General features: G+C 46.1%; 1 protein-coding gene across 1 annotated transcript in view; it reads left to right on the plus strand.

Annotated features, from left to right (window-relative positions):
- Nucleotides 1–1718: 1718 nt before the first annotated feature.
- doc2g (double C2-like domains, gamma) overlaps nucleotides 1719–21170 on the plus strand; it is a 70710-nt gene continuing 51258 nt past the window's right edge. The window contains exons 1-5 of the mRNA XM_006787195.2: nucleotides 1719–1887; nucleotides 5007–5412; nucleotides 5912–5991; nucleotides 6556–6630; nucleotides 9535–9644. Of these exons, the coding sequence (XP_006787258.1) occupies nucleotides 5025–5412; nucleotides 5912–5991; nucleotides 6556–6630; nucleotides 9535–9644 (653 nt within the window). The 5' untranslated portion in view covers nucleotides 1719–1887; nucleotides 5007–5024. The remainder of the gene's footprint in view (nucleotides 1888–5006; nucleotides 5413–5911; nucleotides 5992–6555; nucleotides 6631–9534; nucleotides 9645–21170) is intronic.

Here is a 21170-nt window from a genome sequence, read left to right on the forward strand (position 1 = left end):
AATTTTAACCGTGGTAAATGGACTGGTTCTTATATAGCGCTTTTCTACTCAAAGCACTTTATACAACTTGCCTCATTTACAAAAGCACTTTTTCTAATTGTTTTCTAACATTCACACTCCGACAGACACATCTGCAGCAACTTAATATCTTGGCATGCTGACTGGAGCAGCCAGGGATCAAACCAACAACCTTCCAATGGGCTCCCACTCTACATGATACATCATGTAGCGTTCATGTCTTTGTGCAGTCGTTTGTGCTATACACTGTCGCTAGCTCACTTCCATGGCCAATTTAAAATCACTTTGTCTTTGGACTCTGGGAGGAAGCCAGAGTACGAGAGAACATGCCAACTCTCCCCCAGCTGGGATTTGAACCATGAACCTTTTTGCTGTGATTCCAAAGAGCTGCCGTCCAGGTTTATTGGTTTACTCTCATTTTTCTCATTGAGACTGAATGTTTTCTCTTTTATATCCATTTTTCCATCTTTGTTCTCCCCTTTTCCTTAGAACACTGGAGATGGCCCCTTCTTCACCCCTCCTATCAAAGCCTCGTGTTTTATTGATATTGGCTGCATGTCCCATCAACCTTAATGCTCCTCATGCTAACATTTAGAAAATGTTATCTTTCCTTTAATTTTTCCTTCAGATATTCTCTTTTCTTTTGACTTGATTAAAATCCACTTCAGAAAGTTTACTAACCAGTCGCTTTGAAGATAATTTAATAATCTAACCAAACAGGACCATAAAACATTTTTATTGCACCAAACAGTTCACATTTTATGCCTTATGGTCTTTGAATGACTAAAAAGTATAAACTATTTCATACATTTGGATGACTGCCGGGTCTAAATGCATGTTGAACCTCTTAGAAAATAGGATTTGGGGGTTAAAAAAGTATTATCACAACAAATAAAACACAAAAATCGTTTTCTAATGCTAATAAGCCCTCTAATTTTAAAAACCTCATAAACTTGCAGGGTTGAACACACTCAGTCAGTCGTATTGTTGTTCATCCTTGTGACCATTGCTGATTTCCATCAGTGACATCCCACATAAATCCACTGCTACTGATGCGTTGCTGCCTTTGATTCATTTTATTACTGTGGCAGGTGGCAGCCGTTACTATCAGCTCTTCTTGAATTGGACACATGCAGACAAACACACACGCACACACATATGCTTGTCTGATATTGGCTGTAGTCATAGCCCACACAAAGTAATCTGGTAGTGTAATTTAATGGTTGGCGGTGTGTTTTGTTGAGCTCAGTCAACACGTTGAATTTAATTTCCTTTCTGTGTCCTTCAGCTAGTGCCCCCGTCCCCCTTTTTCCCACCTTTAAGTAATGTTTCCTATTGTGTGCAGTCAGTGTTTTCACACCCATTTCCCTCCACATGTACTGTATGTATATATATATATATATCTGCGTCTCTGTGTGTTTGTCTTTGCTCCTACTGCCTTGTGTTTGTCTGTTTGTCTCCCCGTCTGTCCCGATGTATTGCTCTTCTTGTCTGTCTGTCACTCTCTCTCCCTCTCTATTCCTTTCTGTCAAAACCCCACAAACACTTCTCCCTCCCAAGCCTGCCTTTTTGCCCGGATTTCTCCCCACTGCCGAGAAAGTGAGTGACAGTACTATATGCACAGTCTGGAAACGACTGATGTGGATTTTAAGCACATACGTCACAAGTAAAGGGGAAGGGAGAGAGGGAGGGGAGAGCAGAGCAGAGCAAACGATGAACAGAGACAAGGAGAAAGCAGAGAGAGAGAGAGAGAGAGTACAGAAGGATATATTGACTCAAAGCTGGTCTGCATGCTCCACAGAGTGTGAGAGACAGAGGATGTGAGAGCAGGCAAGATGGAGTGCTGGCACAGATGAAGACTGTCCCTGGGTATGTTTTTTTGAGGGTGGCTATAATTGTGAATGTGTGTACGCGTGTCTGGAAGTCTGTGTGTGTGTGAGCACATGCGCTCGCATGTGCGTGTCTCAGTATGTAAAAGGACGCGAGCGAATGAGTTTGCAAGCAACATGCTGCAAGTGAACATTTGAACGCGGGTTCCCAAGCAGCGAATTTAGGTGCTGTTACGTAAGAGCGGCGTGAGTGACTGAATGAGTGTAGTTGTTGAGGACGGGGACTGGTGGTTTGGGGTCTTTATGTGTGTTGAGGGTCTGAATAAATGTGTGTAATGAAGTATGGTCAGGAATGCGGGATGCTCTTACAGATGCAAGTTCAAAAGCGAGTTAAGGTGTTGACACAGAGGTGCGTTCAGCCTCACATGCACGTGAATGTTTGTGCGTGGAGTGGTCAGCATGCTTCACCGTAGACTGGAGATGAGCTACACCAATGCTGATGAAAACAAGGCATTGTTAGTCTGTTTTTGTTTTTCCCCCGTTGCTGATTTTTGCTCGAGTTCTGACTCATGTAGATGGAGAAATTAAGCTCACTGTGAAAAAAGATGACATCGAATGACATTCCGGCAAAGTCTCATTAAAGCTCGAGCTCATTTCAAAGGAGGTGAAACAATCAATCAGTTATTCTGTGTGCAAATTGACAGGACAATAATCAATAACAATTTTCAAGACTGATTAAGGCTTTTGTTATGCAAAAATGGCAACGATTCTGAGTTTTTCCTTGATTTTCTCTGTTTTTTGTGAACTATCTTTGAGTTGTAGACCCTTGGTCAGCCCACAGTCAAAAAAAGAAAAAAGCCTGAAATGCTGACTTTAACTAATTTAATTACATGTAAATGTTTCATGTAATTTTCTCACAAAATTTTACATTTAATGGAATCTGGTCAAGTGAATGTTGCTTGAGTACAGTCTCAGTTTATACTAATTACATTTTCCTTATTAATTAATTATTTGCATGAATAAACCTTTGATTTTATTTATTTCAGTTGCATTTTACTCAGACTCTTTGCCTCACATTTGCTGAGGGTGAAAAACTATTTTTTTAGTGCAAATGTGATAACAATTTGGCCAAAAGCTGGTAAGAGAATATTTTCAGTCTATTTGTTTTTTTCCTAATGAATCGCCCCCTCTGTGCCAAGAGAAACAAATCTTTCAGGTCTTCATCACACTACGTTTGAACATTTAGCCAGTGCAAAACTGATGTGACACAACAAATATATATTGACCGCTGCCGTCAGCGAACGCTGACTTGTTTGCAACACCATTCGACCGATATATCATTGCATGTTTCTCTTATCTGACAGATAAGAGAAAGATGCTCTTGAAACATGCGTTAGGTTTTTTTCTTTGCACTATTAATTAATAGGAAAGTCATCCAAAACTGCTTCAGCACTTTCACACGCAACTTTTCAAGTTAAGGAAACGTTTGTGCCTTCAACAAACGAATCAAGTTGAATCAGTCAAACACTAAAGATGTGTGTGAAACACAAACTGCTCAGATATGAAGGAGCAGATGCCACCAGCTGAATCTAACAAGCTGTGACATGATGGACATGTGAAACATATAGGAAGGATGACGACTGGCGTGCATCCTCACATGACCTGCTGTTGTGATGTGGCTGTCGACAGTGACTTCGTCATGCTCGTTCATGAAGTGCATCTGTATATTTTTGCACACACTAAGCCAGTTTTTTCTTTAATGGAGTTATTTTTATATTTAGCATTTTAATCTGGGACAGCGACAGTAAACAGTCTGAAGTTGGTTTTTCTTTTTTTGTGTTTGTTGGGTTTTTTTGTTTTTCTTTTTTTACTGTGACCAATAAAATCAAACAGGATCTTAAAATATTAAAGACTCAAGAGCACCGTGGGAGTACATCTTCAGTATTTCTTAATTACTGCCAGGAAAATAGGAAATTAGAGCATTTGGCTTAATGATGATGGAGTCTAGAAACAGTCATTATGCTTCATTTAGGTACAAATATGCTAAGGACTGAGAAAGGCTCCAAGTAGTATTATGTAAATATTGCTCTGGGGAGTTGCAGATGAGAGAGAGAAGAGGGAAAAGAGGGCGGTAAGGGATGGATTTGAGAACCGATACACAAGTGACATCTCTTGTTCGTTACTTTACAGCATTGCATTTGAATATTCATTCAGAGCACAGACTCGGTGCTGACACAATGTGTGAGTCATGCTTGAAGTGCCAAGGGTTCTGGCAAATTCTATTTTGGCTCTTGACAGGTCAGGATTTCATCAGTGGATTAAAACAGGAACACATTTCAGTTTTTCACAGGATGTTGCAGATGCGTGTCATGACCACCTGTGACTGGATTTTCACCTCCCTGCTCCATATGCAAATAAACACATGGAAATATAGTGTTGATTTTAACCCGTGGGAGGCAGCAACGCGCTCCCTGTGCATAGTCTGCCAGAAAATAAAAGAAGAAGACAAATAAATACTAGCTGGATCCACTTATGTGGAGGGTGTCGGTTGAGTAAGTGGTCCTTCACTCTGGTGCAGGGCACATTTCCCATGGGAAAAGTTTGTCTTCAGTGGCTTTCTGCCACACAGAGATTGGAAGACACAGTAAACATTTAAATAAAGGTGGGTTTAAAAAGCAGGCTTTATTTTTTTGCCATATCTACCTATTTTGGTGCCTGTATATAACTGAACCGAAGAAGTGAAAATAATGAAAGATATATTAATTTTTTTCAAAAAAAGCTTTCAGAGACAGAGCATTACTGGCAGAAAGCCCTGAAGGCAAACTTTCTCCTTACATAGTGCTAACAGAAACAGCCCAGACCAGCTCCGAATGTGGTCTGAATGATCTCAGAGATCTGAGAGTTCTTGCATCTCAGCGCAGCCTGAATGCATCTCAGGGGGACTCAGACCTTTGCTTGAAGGTGCCCACTAGTGATGGGTTCACCCATCCTTCCGTGTAAATACGAGACCAGTGTGCTCTTTGAAAACCACTGACCCCCTGCAAAGTGGAGTGTGACAGAGTCAGAGGAGGCTGACGGTGTTTTCGTGTAATTATCTTTGTCTTTCTCACCATTTTTTTTTGTCCTTCTCTGCTTCGCTTCTCCATTTTTATTCCACAGTCCCGTCTGACAGTCCACATGAGTGTCTCCAAGCCCCCACCGCCACCCTCGACCTCCCACCTGGCCATCCCCCCTTCCTCCGCCTCCACCCCTTCCTCGTCCGCCTCCTCCCCCTCGGCGACGCCCCACTCTATTGCCCCGCCCCCGCCCTCGCCGGTCAAAATCTCTATGCAGGAGCACTTTGCCATTAACGTGTGCCCAGGGCCCATCCTCCCCATCCCACAGATCTCAGACTTCTTCCCGCGTTTCCACGACTACCCCTGCACGCCGCCACCTCCCAGGGAGAAGAAGATCCTGAAAGAGGAGACTTTCAATGGGGAGACGGGCGGAGGGTACAAGGATGGCGAGAGAAGAGGGGAGAATGAGGGAGACAGGGAGGAGCTGATCGACTCTGATGATGATGACAGTGAGTTTTGCGGTGGGGAAAGTTGTGCTCGAAGTTCAAAGTCGGGGGTTTTCATTCATGCGAAAATGACTAAGCACCGCAGCATAAAAAAACAACGCTGTTTTATGCAGTTTAGAGTGGAACATTATCTTGTTTTACTTGATTTGAGCTTCTGCTTTTTTCCCCTTCCCCTCTCAGAAGCACAGCATATGCTTGCAGAGTAATTGTGGAGTGAAGCATTTTGTGTTTGTGTGTTTGTCACTCCCACTTTATGTGACACAGCGGCTCTAATGATTTATTACACCGCGCTGCAATAGCAGGGCTCTGGTTTCTGTTCTTTCCCAAACAGTAATCAAACAAGACAGATCAATTCATATTAGGCAGCATCGTATTTTGAAGAGCCCATCTGCTACAAATATGACTCAGAGCTTTTGAGTGTGTGTTAGACTGAACGTGTCTCTGCTTTTTCTGACAGTAATTGCTGTGTTTTGTGTGTGGTTGTTTTTCTTCTTTTTTATAGCCTACCTGGGAACGCTGGAGTTCAACCTGCTCTTTGATCAAGAAAACAACTGTCTGCATTGTACTATTCACAAGGCAAAGGTACGCGCAATTGTAAAATCTTCTTTATAACTAGGCTGTCTGTCTGCATGTGTGCCGTTGCGTAATCCTCCTTGAAGGCCCAGTGAAAATGATTCTCCTGTAATGCTTTTACGTTTGCAGAAGACGTCAGACTCCTGTCTCTCAACCTTTGTAGGGAAACAAATTTGCCACGTAGCCTCGGCAGCTTGTCAGTTCAAGACTAAATCATCTCACGGCGCGACGTAATGCTGGATAATGTTGCTAGGTTGCTCTCGCAGACACATTTTGGTCATCGTGCAAGGACACGAGCCGTCCGTTGCATGCTGCACGCACTCCCATGATGTCAATTATGCAAATCTCACTGAACAGTTCCCTTGAGGCCATTACAAAGGAGGTAGAAAACACTAGCCTAGAGAGAGAAAACCGCCAGAAGAACTATTGAGATGTGACTGCTGTCGAACAGGTCCGTCGTACGTGCTGTCTTTTTCTGACCCTGACAGTTATGTGTGAATAGTTGGAGGGCACCATGACATCACCTTTGACACTATAGTACTTGTGTGTTTGTGTGTCTGTTTGTGTCCACAGGGACTGAAAGCCATGGACTCCAATGGGCTGGCTGATCCATACGTCAAGCTGCATCTTCTCCCTGGGGCTAGCAAGGTCACTGCTTCACCCTTACCTCAACAGCAATTATCGTAACATGCCGCCACGCTGGGATGTCCCAGTTACTAACTGTCGTTGAGCTTGTATGTCACGCAGTAACTGGTGGTAGAAGTAGATCACTTACTGAGGAAACCAAAAAAAACCCCAGATGCAGGTCTATGTGAAATCCCCCCTTGTGGATTCTTCCTTATGAAACATCATGAAGAGGTCAAAAGCCTGAAAAACAAAAATGTAACATGGGAGCAAGCTAATTTGTTGTGTGTGTGTCGCTTCAATCCAACGAGCAGGGAGCGTTTCAGTTGGTTACTGCTTAATGTGGCTTGTCCGGTGCTCCTCTTTATCGAGCGCAAACACGTTCTGGTCCACTGGACTTCTCTTGTCTTGTTTTCAGCTCAAGCAGCAGGGAAGATAAAGCTTGCCACAACAGCAGCAACCCAATAATACAACCTGTTGTCAGCCATTTTGGCTCAAAGTTGACCCCAAATGAGGTTATGAAAGTGCTGTGGGTGGAGACGATGAAGGCGGCACAGCCCGAACAAGGCAAACGTCTGAAGTCTCAAGGTGCCGACCATAACGACGTCTGGGGGATTTTTGTCCTCCAGCCTTCCTCTGTCTGTCTTCTGTCCCGTTGTTGTAATTCTCACCTCCCCACTTTGCCAGCCCTATCTCTGTCTCTATCTCACTATCTGCCTGTGACCCTCTTTGACCTTGAAATACCAACAGTGTGCAGAGAGGGAGACAATTGAGAGGAGAGGAAGAAAGGGGGGAGTGGAGGAAGGGAGGGCAGGGGGGAGAGAGGGAAAGACAGATGAGGGGAGGACAGCAGCAGGTGGTTGTCATGGAAACAGGGAGGATTGTTACACGGCTCACGTCAACAGGCAATTGTTGATGGGGGGTATAGGCGGTGGTGGAGGAACGCAGAGACGGCATCAATGAGTAGTATCCATGAATGACTGTTTGCTAAATACCCACCACATGGGGGTGGGGGTATCTCTCCTCTGCCCTGGCACGTTTCCTTGCTTCCTTTCCTACTGTCTCACACCCACCGACACACACTCCTTAACCAGCAGACAGCTAAGCGTGCCTTCCCTCGCTGTCAAGTGCAACAACACATGCTCACCGTGACCTTGTACATGTGCTGACACATGCTAAGGATTTAGTCATAACCACACAGAGATGCTCCCACTTTCCCTCTCTTACACACACACACACACACACACACAGTTGTAGTTCTTAGTGCACGTCTGTGATGGTCACCGTTATCTTCATCTCTCCATTACAAACCGACATGAAAAGAATATTCATTCAGAGCTTTGGGAAGTAGGGACTGAGGAAGAGGGAGTATGAAGTATGTAAAATGATCTATGCAGACAGATGGGGGTGGTGTGGTGTGGTGGACAGATGGAGTGCTACTGATAAAACATTTAAAAACAAAGCAAAACAAAAAAAGGCAGCAGTACAGAGGGAAAACGGAGGATGGGAGTGACAGAGACGGAAGTGGTGGGTTTTTTTGTTTTTTGTTTGAAGATGGAGCAGAAACCAAACCTGATCCGAGCGCAAACAAGTGATGAGTGTTAGAAAAATAACTGTTCTGCTGAGTTGTGCCGGCACGCACACGGCAGGCGGTGAAACACCGCTGCAAGTCGTGACGCTGCTTAAGCGTGGCTCGTCTCGCACATTGATGAATCAAACAAATGACACGAATCGAAGACACTTGTTTTCCTCGATCGACCAACTTCTAAAGAGCCGAGTGCGGTCGATAAGCCAGATGTTTCCAGCAGAACACGGAGAATAGAGGAGGAGACAGAGATGAGGCAAGAGGGGAGAAGAGGGAATTTCTGCTCAGGCAGAACAATAGGACGAGGGGACAAAGACAGACAAAGAGAAAGAAGATGGCATGGAGCATTCAGCCTCTGGCCCTGAGGCATTATAGCAAGAAGCTGACAGTGGCAGAGAGGACGAGAGTTGAGGCATCTGACTTCACACATGCCTCAGACACGAGCAGGAGGGTATTAAGAGGGAAATGTGTATTTGTAACATACATACAGTATAATTTTGCATAGCCTGCAGTGGCGAAAGAAGAGCAACGGAACAAAAATACTCCATTAAGCAAAAGACTTGCAGTCAAATTAAAATATGCAAAGTAACTGTTGTTTATTAATGTATTTTTTCAACAGAGGGAGAAAATACAAAAAAACACACATCTGCACTTTACTAACCCGCCAGTTCGTTCTGCCAGTGTCTCATCATGGTCTTACTTGTTTGTAGAAATTGAAGGCATTTTATGGGATGCAATCCAAATACAGCATATATGCATATATATACAAGTATATAAGCGTCCTGATTAAACCTGAGATAAAAGTCAAACAAGATTAGAACTCGCTGAAGTCAAGCGAGGCAGCACGTAGATGCAAACTTTATTTATGGTTGCTGAAGCCATTAGGAGCTCGGGAGCATTTCCTCTTCTGGAAAGGTTTAATTTTTCATCATGATTGTGTTGCACGGTTTAATTGGCTGCTGTGTCGTGTTGCGTTTGAGACGCGGTGTTTGTTTTGGCGGTCTGGCTGGTGCTAATGCACTCTCTAATCATGTTGAGAAGGAGGCAGACGGACAGGTGAGGTGAGGGTAGCCGTGCGTGCTTTCACCTCTTTTTCTTTTTTTAATAGCCCAGGCAGCAGATGTCTGTGATGTCCAAAGGGACAGTGAAAAATGATGCGTCCCCACTCTTTCACTTTCTGTTTTCTTTATCTATTGTTGCTCTTATTTTTTTCTTGTATTATGTGAATCTGAGCTAGTGAATTTGCTCTCCTGCCCTTTGAACATTCCTGACTCTTCTGTTTGTTCTTTAGATCTTCGCCTTTCTGTAACTCTCTTTTCATCTGTCTCACTTTTCCTCTGCAGGCAAACAAACTACGCACAAAAACCCTGAAAAACACACTGAATCCAGTGTGGAACGAAACGCTGGTGTATCACGGCATCACTGCAGCAGACATGACCACCAAAACGCTCAGGTAGGCACTCAGCTTTGGATTTCAGTCCTGCTGTTACACCCCCGCCCTCCCTGAGAGCCAAAATTTATTATGCGAATGATGAAAACCCAAACTTGAAACCCTCCAGTGACTTGCCAACAGCCAGTCTGCTTCCCAGTGGGCTTTTCCAGGTACTGTAATTCATTATTCCTGCCCAGCGACACCAGCCAAATGTTCCACTTGCTACTGCTGCAGTAACTGCCCAGGTGTTGGCTTTGCCAGGAGGCTCCGCCCTCTTTCCTCCCACATCGTCCTGCATGCGGAGTGATTGAGGTCAAACGTAGCCATCTTGGCCCAAAAACTCTGACGCACGCGTGTCCGTCTGTGTGCTGATTCAGAGACGGAGTTTTGTGTGTGTTTTGTTTGTGAACATGTAATCAGTGTCAGTTTAGTCAGAGTATTCATAATAGGTTTGGATAGCATTGTTTATCCTGTGGAAATGCAGCGGAGAAGCTATGCACGCATTCGCGCATGCACACACAGGGAAGTGCATTTACTCACACACACGCACATGAGTCCCATCTACACAGCACACACAGAGGCTGGCAGTCAGGTGTGTTGCTTATCCTCTTGTGTCCATGTCAAGGGCAATCACTGGCAGGAAAGATCATGCATGGCCCTTCCTCTGCATGTAGTCAGAAAACACACACACACACACATACACACACAAACACTCAAACAACAAATGTCCTTGAGCGTGCACGTTTGAGAGAAAAACATTTACTCTCCCGACCCAAAAAAGCCACAAAAAACCCGTGCTTGACATGCAAACAACAGCTTGAGGAGAGACCCCTCAAACTAGAGGAAACCCACCTGACCTTTGTTCAAGGACATAGCTCACAGCCACAGACCAGCAGGGGGGCTCTGGGTTGCCAAAATGAGAAAGAGGAGGAGGTGGAGTGTGACCAGTGCCAAGCAAGAGATGATGATGATGATGATGAGAGAGAGAGAGAGAGAGAGAGAGAGAGAGAGAGAAGTGGCTGCCAAGATCAACAAAAAGAGCAGGAGGGAAAGCGTGAATGATGTCGAGTGACAGATGAGGGTGCGCGGAAGAGGAAACTAGGGAGGCCAAGACTGACAAAGACGAGAGAAAAGAGGGACGCAGAGAATCCAAGAGGTCAACTGGCAGTGTGAGAGAGTAGCTGGAGTAGAGTGTAAGATGGATGAAGTGATGAATGAAGACAAAAAAACGAGTAGAGCGCTGGGGAGGAGTTTTCTCAAAAGGGGTGGCCAAAAAAACGAAAGAACGAGGACAGTAATATATATGAGCCAGTAAATGAGACACTGTCTGAAAGTAAGGAGAACGGAGGAGAAGGGGAGGCTTAAAATTGGATCAGTGTCTCTCTGGATGAGTTCAGGCACTAGCACAATACCTCAGACAATAAACAGACTTTGTTCTCATTACTCCCTAGAAAGGGGCAAGAAGTCAGAGAATGGGAAAGCAGATAGGGATCCCCAGAGAGATGTTTACTCGCTGGGGTTGTGCCCTGCTGCATCTGCTCTGCTGGGGATGCTGTAGTATTTGATCCCTGTGCTCTGTGCACTGCTGAGAGGGAGGGACTTTGCCCAGACTCGGCATTCTCGTAGACTCGCCCGAAGGCCTGGAGAGTGCAAAGTGCACTGTCAAACTGGGCCGTCCTGTCACATGCAATAGGTCCTCTGTTTAAATGATGTGTTTTTATGTAAGCGCAAGGATTACGTCCACGCAGTCCTAAACCTGCAGTAACTGAGTTTGTCTGCGGTTTTGGTGTCGAGCGGGTAATGTACAGTAAGTGACTCTTTGAAAACAGCTGCGGCCAAAAGGAGGCGCCGTGAGGGTGGTGAGAGCGAACCACTCGAGTAAAGTCGCACAGCTGTGTTACAAACTGATACGTGATACAAAGTTGTGTTGTTTGGCATGTTTGTTCTGCACAAACTAGTCTTCATATTGATTCAGTAGATTGTTATAAGGCTATAATCCCTTATATTTAAGTGTCTTAACATAGTGTAGCCCATGATTGTTATGTAACAGTCGCTGTGGTCCACTGCTTAAGCAGCTGTTTGCCATTGTGCTCTCGTGTCTAGCAGCTATAGAGAGACCTGATTTACACTGGCTGGCCAACAAAAGTCACACAGCCTAATATTTAATTGGACCGCCTTCATATTTGATGACAGCGAGCATCCACTGTGGCATCATTTTCATAAGCTTATGCGGTGTCACAACATTTATTTCCATCCAGAGCTGCTGCTTAAGGTCTCCTCCTAAAGCATATCCCTAAGATTCTCACAGGGGTTAATGTCTGGGCTCTGTGGGGGCCAAATCATGTGTGAAAACTGGCATTGTCATACTGAAATATACCCGTGCTGTGAGCAAAGAAAAAACCTGGTCTCCTCAGTTTTTGGGCACACAGTGCGTATGTAGACCTCTGATCTAATGGGAAGCTCTTACTTATTTGTTTAGTTAAATTCAGGTGTTTTTTGTTTCCAGCTTGCAGTGAAAAAGTAATTTCTTTCTGTTTTTTATAGTGCTGAAGTAAAAGAAGGTGCTGTCTTTTTCCTCCTCAGTTATCCTTACAAAAAAGTGTTTCACTGTTACGCTGAGTGAGCCGAGGCACAGTGATGTCACAGGAGCACAATGGCTCTGAAGGAGGTTTAGCTGATAGCTGCGTTTGCTCTGAAATTGAAGGTATTGTGTTAATGACAGTGCTTCAGGTGATGTACCTGATGAGGAGCTTTCGACCCATTCATAAATAAGCAGATCTGGAGCAAAAAACGCTTGGAGTTTGTATCAGACAGAAGGAGCTCTGGATTGTGTAGCTGTCAAACTGGGTTGCATCAGTATTCTGGCACTCGGGACAGATGAAGCAGTGACATTTAGTTACTTGATTCTGTAGTTTTCCATGCCAAATATCTACTTAGGAAGCCAAAATCCCAGAAAGGCTCACACTCTTGGAGGATGCTGGCTCACAGATGCTGTGGGCACAGCTGGAGAAAAGGAAAAATGGGGTATCAGGATTTCCCAAAGTTAATGCTCTAGTCTTCAGCAGTGATTGAAAAAAATCAAACTTGATGTTCACTCTGAACCAACGAGTCTTTTTCCGTTTGATGGCTGTAGTGTCTCGCCACTTCACACATATTTTACTTTTACTTTTTTGTTGTTAGTGATTGGCCAAAAGCTTGTAGGTGTGCATCAATGCCACTTTTTTGGTAGTGGCAGCATGTTATTTACCACCAGGTGCTCATAAAAACAAATAAATAAATAAATAAGTACTTTTGGCTGCTGTCATATTCACGCAGGGCTCCACAGCAGGCAGCTCTGCATGTTGAGATTTTTATGCCGGATGTCCTTCCTGATGCAACCCCAAAGGGATTTGTGTCTCCTCCCAGGATATAGCCTGGGATTTTTGCTTGTTAGGTGAATGTGTCAGTGAAACAGATGCGAAACCTGTTTTTGTTTGTTTGGTTGGTGGGTTTCTTCTTTTTACATTTAATTACTCCTCTCAGTCTTTTCTTGCCCAGAAACAGTTGAAAATAACTGAGGATGGCACATTTGCCCATCATCACACTGCCTCAAAAACAGTGAGGTGGTGTGCACTTTGTGCAAAAACAACCACATTGCAATAACCATGAGGACATAAAATTATTGCGTAATTGCTGGATGTTGCTCTGGCAGAAGTTAAAGCAGATTGTGAACAAATTACGACATAATCAGCATGAAATAATCATGAATTCTCACACATATTAATGCCAGGCCTCTAGAGACGTATGATATAAACGTGTATAATACTCGTGCATTTATGGGGTTGGAAATGATTAGCCCTGGTCCGGATGGGCCTGGGCCCCCTTGCCCTGGTGGGTTCCAGAGTGTGGGGGTGCCTACTGGGGTCAGCGGGGGAGCTGGCCCCAGGGAGGGGCCGCTTGCCCCTCCCTTTCTTCCCTCCCCATCCTCAGCTGCCTCCCTATTCCCGCTCTACCACACCCACCCACACACGCAGGGCTTGGGGTGCAGGTATGTCACCAGGGTGCAGGGGAGGCACTCCCCCTCTGTCCCCTTCTGGCCGCCTGTGCCTCAATTTTATTCTGCAACCTAGACATCCACATTACTCACACTCTCACATAACTCATACATATAGGGCCTTGGGGGTGGGCACGTTCTACAGCATCCAGAGGATGGTCGGTGTATTCCAACCCACCTCTGGCGCTAGTGCCCTACCCTCAATTTTAAATGCATATAGACACTAAGGGTTTTCGGGAGGAGCCGGAACCATGCTCTCCTGTGTTTTAAATGCACTTTAGAACAGCACACAGCAACACTACATATGAGCGGGCGTAGGGAGGTTTGGGGTCTTCACTCATCCCGGTTCTGTTAGCCGTCAGGGCTGGGGGGCTGGGAGGAGGTGCTGGCCGTCAGATTGGGGTCTGGGATGCGGGGCCTCCCTGCTACTGCAGATAAGGAGGTGGTCCGCTTGCCTCCACCCCAGAGAGAAGGATTACATCTCCTGGGCCTAGGTGCGGCTTGCCCCTCTGGGGGCGGGGGTGCCTGGACCTGGGATATAGAGTATGTTTGGGGAGTGTGACTGTCTGTGTAGTGTCTATTTGTGTCTGTCTACACGTTGGGTGAGTGCCGAGTATTTGGTTGTGTATATGGGGGTGGGAATGCACGTTTGTGTCCGCGTGCGCCTGTTCGTCTGTGTCTATATGTCAGGTTGGGTCTTAGACTCAACCTCTCTGGGTACATCTCAGGCCCTCCAAAGTACGGAGGCCTATATCCCCTCACCACACTCCCTGCCGGTGGCTGATGCCCTCAGACGTTGGTGTGTTGGTGGTTCTTGTCGACTGGGGCTGGGCGCTCATGTATGTACCGGCTCACTCCTGGTGGCCGATTGGTGGGGCCTGGCGCCTGTGGCCCGGCTGGGCCCCTTCCGGGGGGTGGGGTGCCCTCAGGCCTGGCACAGCTGGCTGCCGGCAGAGCCCGCGGGCACGCCACTGCAACCCCCTCTGGCCTCTGCTCCGTAGCTGCTGGGTGACCTCTCGTTTGGGGCTCTACTCAGCTCTTCCCAGGAGGGTGGCATGGTTGCCCCCTTTTGGTGGTCCTCCTCGGGTCCTCGTACTCTGGAGCTTCTGGATGTCTGGGGCCTGGATCTCCTCCATACCTGCTTCATGCCCTTGGGGACGGGGCTATGGCTCCCCACACTCCCTAGCAGATCGTTACATGGAGAAACCTTTGGAATACAAGCATGCTGATCCACACAGGTTTACACACGGGTGTTCACAGATGCGGACTACACCTTTCTTGGCTGCTGCCTCAAAGCACATTGTGCGCTGTCTATCTTGCGTGCTGCACAATCCATCCATCCATCCATCTTCATCCGCTTTATCCGGGGCCGGGTCGCGGGGGCAGCAGCCTAAGCAAAGAGGCCCAGACCTCCCTCTCCCCAGCCACCTCCTCCAGCTCATCCGGGGGAACACCAAGGCGTTCCCAGGCCAGCCGAGAGATATAATCTCTCCAGCGTGTCCTGGGTCTGCCCCGGGGCCTCCTCCCGGTGGGACATGCCTGGAACACCTCACCCAGGAGGCGCCCAGGGGGCATCCTTACCAGATGCCCAAACCACCTCAGCTGGCTCCTTTCGATGTGGAGAAGCAGCGGCTCTACTCTGAGCCCCTCCCGGATGGCCGAACTTCTCACCCTATCTCTAAGGGAGATGCCAGCCACCCTTCGGAGGAAGCTCATTTCCGCCGCTTGTATCCGCGATCTCGTCCTTTCGGTCACTACCCACAGCTCGTGGCCATAGGTGAGGGTAGGGACGTAGATCGACCAGTAAATTGAGAGCTTCGCTTTTACACTCAGCTCCCTCTTCACCACGACGGACCGGTGCAGCGTCTGCATTACTGCAGCTGCAGCCCCAATCCGTCTGTCGATCTCCGGCTCCCTTCTCCCATCACTCGCGAACAAGACCCCGAGATACTTGAACTCCTCCACTTGGGGCAGGACCTCATCCCCGACCCGGAGTGGGCACTCCACCCTTTTCCGGCTGAGAACCATGGCCTCCGATTTGGAGGTGCTGATCCTCATTCCCGCTGCTTCACACTCGGCTGCGAACCGCTCCAGTGCGAGCTGGAGGCCCTCACCCGATGAAGCCAACAGAACCACATCATCCGCAAAAATCAGAGATGAGATCCTGAGGCCACCAAAGCGAAAGCCCTCCGCCACTTGGCTGCGCCTAGAAATCCTGTCCATAAAAATTATGAACAGAACCGGTGACAAAGGGCAGCCCTGGCGGAGCCCATCACCCACCAGGAACGAGTCCGACTTATTGCCGGCAATGCGAACCAAGCTCTTGCAACGGTTGTATAGGGATCGAATGGCCCGTAGCAATGGGCCAGACACCCCATACTCCCGCAACACCTCCCACAGGACACCCCGAGGGACACGGTCGAATGCCTTCTCCAAGTCCACAAAACACATGTAGACTGGTTGGGCAAACTCCCATGCACCCTCAAGTATCCTCGAGAGGATGAAGAGCTGGTCCAGTGTTCCGTGACCAGGACGAAAACCGCATTGTTCCTCCTGCATCAGAGGTTCGACTAGCGGACGAACTCTCCTTTCCAGCACCCTGGCATAGACTTTCCCGGGGAGGCTGAGGAGTGTGATCCCCCTGTAGTTGGAACACACCCTCCGGTCCCCCTTCTTAAAGATGGGGACCACCACCCCGGTCTGCCAATCCACGGGTACTGCCCCTGATCTCCACGCAACATTGCAGAGGCGTGTCAGCCAGGACAGCCCTACAACGTCCAGAGCCTTCAGGAACTCGGGGCGGACCTCATCAACACCAGGGGCTCTGCCACCAAGGAGTTGTTTAACTGCCTCAGTGACCTCGCCCCCAGAAATTGGCGGGTCATTCCCCTCATCCCCAGACTCTGCTTCCTCCTTGGAAGACGCGTCAGTGGGATTAAGGAGGTCCTCGAAGTATTCCTTCCACCGCCTGACAATTTTCTCAGTCGACGTCAGCAGCGCTCCGCCAGCACTATACACAGTGCAGGTAGAGCACCGCTTTCCCCTCCTGAGACGCCTGACGGTTTGCCAGAACCTCTTCGAGGCAGTCCGAAAGTCTTTTTCCATGGCCTCTCCGAACTCCTCCCACACCCGAGTTTTTGCTTCAGCCACTGCCCGAGCCGCATTCCGCTTGGCCTGTCGATACCTGTCGGCTGCCTCCGGAGTCCCACAGGCTAACCAAGCCCGATAGGACTCCTTCTTCAGCCTGGTGGCTCCCTTCACCTCTGGTGTCCACCATTTGGTTCGGGGATTACCACCACGGCAGGCACCAACCACCTTGCGGCCGCAGCTCAATGCAGCAGCTTCGGCAATGGAGGCGCTGAACATGGTCCATTCGGACTCAATGTCCCCCGCCTCCCTCGGAATGCTGTTGAAGCTCTGCCGGAGGTGTGCGTTGAAGATCTCGCGGACTGGGGCCTCTGCTAGTCGTTCCCAGCACACCCTCACTACGCGTTTAGGTGCACCAGTTCTGTCCAGCGTCCTCCCCCGCCACCTGATCCAACTCACCACCAGGTGGTGATCAGTTGACAGCTCAGCCCCTCTCTTTACCCGAGTGTCCAGAACATATGGTCGCAGGTCTGGTGATACGATTACAAAATCGATCATCGACCTACGGCCTAGAGCGTCCTGGTGCCACGTGCACTTATGGACACTCTTATGTTCGAACAATATCGTTTAATATTCAGTATCTACTGTTATCTACTGCTAGCTAGTTTATTGTGATGGTATTTATTATGTTGCTCTTTTTTTGTTTGCTTTCTCTTCTGTTTTTTTCTCCATACAGGTGATCCAGGTGTTTTGTTTGTTTTTCTTTCTTTCTTCCCCCCTTTCTCACCGTCTCTTCTCCCCTCTGTTTTTCTTTCTCTCCCTCTCTTTCTTTCATTCTTTCTCCCTGTCCTATCCCCCAGTCATGTCTGTCCCGTTTGTAGCAACCAAAAATAAAATAAATACATAATTATAATAAAGGTCAGTCAAATGGACCAATATGGCAAGGCCATGATGATCCACTTGGTAAAATAAATCCGCTTGGCATCTTTCTTGGCCTTAAGACAACAATTCTGATGGCTAAAGATCCAAACGGGACAAAAAAAAAAAAAAAGAGGAAATGATTAGCTATAAAACACCAATGGGATAACCTCTGTGACAAATTCATCAGGGTTTCCATGATTGCTTTTTGCTGTGTTGTCATTTTTTTTTATCTGACTCTGTTGCAAAAGGAAATTTGCTGTGAATCCCTCTTAGTCAGAATCTAGTGCAGGAATGGATGGCTTAACCACTAAAAGCTACTACATAAAGCCATAGTTAGTGGATGTGAATGCATTACATGGCCACTGCAGAAAAACCCTGTACACGTACCAAATATGGGCTTTGATTTCATGGAAATTTTAAGCACCGCGTCTTCTGATGGTGCTAAAGTGGGAGTGAGAGTCCATCCTCCTGCACTGCTCTTTGTAGAACAGGACATAAAAAAGAGTTCTTCAGTGAGTGGGTTTATGCATTTATTTCTTTTTTTCATCTTTCATTCAATAATTTGCGCTAAGTGTGATTACATAAAACCATTATGCTAAGGCAAAATACAAAAAGGGAACGGCTAAATTAAAGACAGTTCTGAAAAAGCCCTCAAAGTTGTATCAGCATTATTGTTTTTTTCTTTACATCCTTTATGCAACGCCTCAATGCTTCAGTGTGCAGACTGTATCTCTAAGGGCTGCTAGAGGTCCATTCTGTTATTAACAATGAACTAGCTGAGTAAACTAATAACTAACGTCCTCAATCCAGACTTTACGGTTGGCCTCATACCAGCTAATCCTTTAATTGGTGCGGCGGGCTGCCGGAGGTGCTTTCGTCTTGAGTGAAAAGTCCACTGCAGTAAAACAGACTGGAAAAACCTCCAACCTTGCCACTTATTTATTCAGGTTATGACTCGCAAAAATTGTCAGGAAGGGTAAGACATTTGAGATCATTTTTGCACAGCTTCAGCACTGATACTTCGCTATAGATATATCTGCTTCCTTTTGAATTCTCAGTATGAGACAGACTCAGCCTGTTTTATCACTGCGGGGCCACGTGATTGTGGGATTAGGCCCAAAATTTCTCCATCAGTTGCCGCAGTGTGAATCTGCCTTTAGGCGGTATTTTTAATAATTTAGAGAGCAGTGAGAGTGATAATGTGATACCACGAGCCAGCCCCTTATTTCAATGACACCACTCTTGTGTGCATTTTAATGCACACAAAAAATAAATAAATGCGATGAGTCAAACATGAATGCATACCTTGGGGACAATCTTTCAAAAGTCCTTCTGACATTTACAACTGAAACGTTTGTCAGGCTCTGAATGATCAGCAGAGAAATTGATCATGTGGAGGTGTGATGAGAGCCGGGTATCACGAGATGCAGTGTGTTTGTGCGTGTGCGTGTTAAAGGTGTACAAACATTATTTCAGTGCCAGCTCGAGTCTGTCTCCTTTCACTTTCTTTCCTCTTTCTCTCTCCATGCCTCTGCCGCGCCTCATAATAGACTTCCACCATCCTCGGTTGTGGGCAGATAGGAATAAATCTGTGGCTTGATTTGGTAATAGATGGAGGCTGAGATTGCCATAACGGGTGGCTTAGATGAGATTCAGTCAGGTACAAATATGATCAAGGAGTAAAAAATATATATATGTTGGCTGGGTGTTAGATGTTGGGTGGTGATGATATTGTTGTTGGAGTTGACTCAGCTATATAATTTGGCCTTAAACTGAACTATCAACAGCCATGAAAGTTTACACAGACAGCGCCTCGTGAATGCTGTGCTTCAATTGTTGTTTAAAACTAAATACTGGTAAAGGAATGTCTGTAATAGAAGAGAGCTGTAATAACTCTTGCTTTTGTGACTTCATTATGAGATCAAACTTGTCATTTTAGAGTTTGCCTGCCTCAAATACGATCTGGACCGGTTTTTGGGTTCATTTTAATCGGCTGAGACCTGACAACCCTGATAAGGAAATTGTGTTTTTTATGCCACTTAATACTGACCTATGAATCATTCAAGCATTAAAAGTCACCTAACTCGATCTTGTATCTTTAAACACACTAACTAGATGTCACAAAAACACATCAGTAATTTGTAGAATTACAAGAAATGTGAACGATTACACAGTTCGACGGGCAGAAAATAGTATTTATGTAGCAATACTGTGATTTCCAAAAAGACATTAGCTGAAAACCTGGCATATCTCAGTGTGTCATCAGAAAATCTGTAGAAAATGAAAGACAAAAGAAAGTGGCAGCCATAAAAACCACAGCAGATGAACACGAACTGAAAGGCACACCCTTAAGAAATTGGAAAACCTGCAGCAAAGACGTAAGACAGGATCTGAAAGATACATCTGGCCTTTCAGTTTGCTGAAGCCTCATTAGAAACTATCTCAGTGAAGGGCTGGATTTTAAGAAGCCATTCCAAAACAGAATGAAAAGGCTGACGTATGCCAAATTACACAAGAACAGGACTGAAAATGAGTGCTAACAGGTCCGATGGAGTGATGAATCCCAATTTAAAAATTTTAGTTCAGATTATCTTCAATATCAGGAGAAGGGTGAGTGCGTACAGCCATCTGTGGACACAGCGGAGCTACATTTCAGCCAGTGGTGTTGGGGATCTTGTCTAAACTAATGGAATTATGAATGGAGAAAAGTGCAGTTTGAGCCACTATTAAATACCATCTGGGATCACCAACAGCTTCATTTTTCAGCATGAAAGTGATCCCGCATACTGCCGCTGTGTAATACCTGGACAGAAAGAATCACAGTAGAACACTATCAGTCATGGATTGGCCTCCCCAGAGCCGGGACCTCAACATTATTGATGCATTGTGGGATCGTCTGGACAGACGACACTATCATAGGAAACACTTAAAATGTTGACCTGGAGAACTGTTCCTGAAAACTACTTAACCAAATTACACAAAAGCTTGTCTGAGAGAGGTCAGGCCCTGTTGAATAAAGGTTGTTGTACCAAAAATAGATTTTCAAGTATTGTAAATCTTTTTTGCCTTATATACCATATTTCCATGAATGTTTGCACGTTTCAATAAATCACTGCACCTATTTCCCCTTTTCTAACCAAAGTATAAAAAAACAAATGGTGCTTCTAGACTTTTCCACAGCACAGTATAAAGCCATTTTAGTGCCAGTCTTTGTAGTTGTTTTTAACACTATGAATGGGAAATCCTAATTTTACTCGCATGAGGTGGATTTAATCAATAATACCGAACCAAACTTGGCACAAGAGGTTGAACAGATTCTACCAGCATCTGTTTGGTTTTATAGGAACTCCAAAACTGGGGAAATGAAAGAAAAATCATCACAGAAGAAGTTTGAGCAGAAATGGTGTCACATTGCCCGCCAACCTTTGTCTCAGTACAGACACCCTACATGTATGACAGAGCAAAGGGACATAAATCATCTGACAGCCGTGGTCGTGAGTCAGAGC

This window comes from Neolamprologus brichardi, chromosome 6 (assembly GCF_056152115.1).
Source record: "Neolamprologus brichardi isolate AB-2024 chromosome 6, ASM5615211v1, whole genome shotgun sequence".
Classification (NCBI taxonomy): domain Eukaryota; kingdom Metazoa; phylum Chordata; class Actinopteri; order Cichliformes; family Cichlidae; genus Neolamprologus; species Neolamprologus brichardi.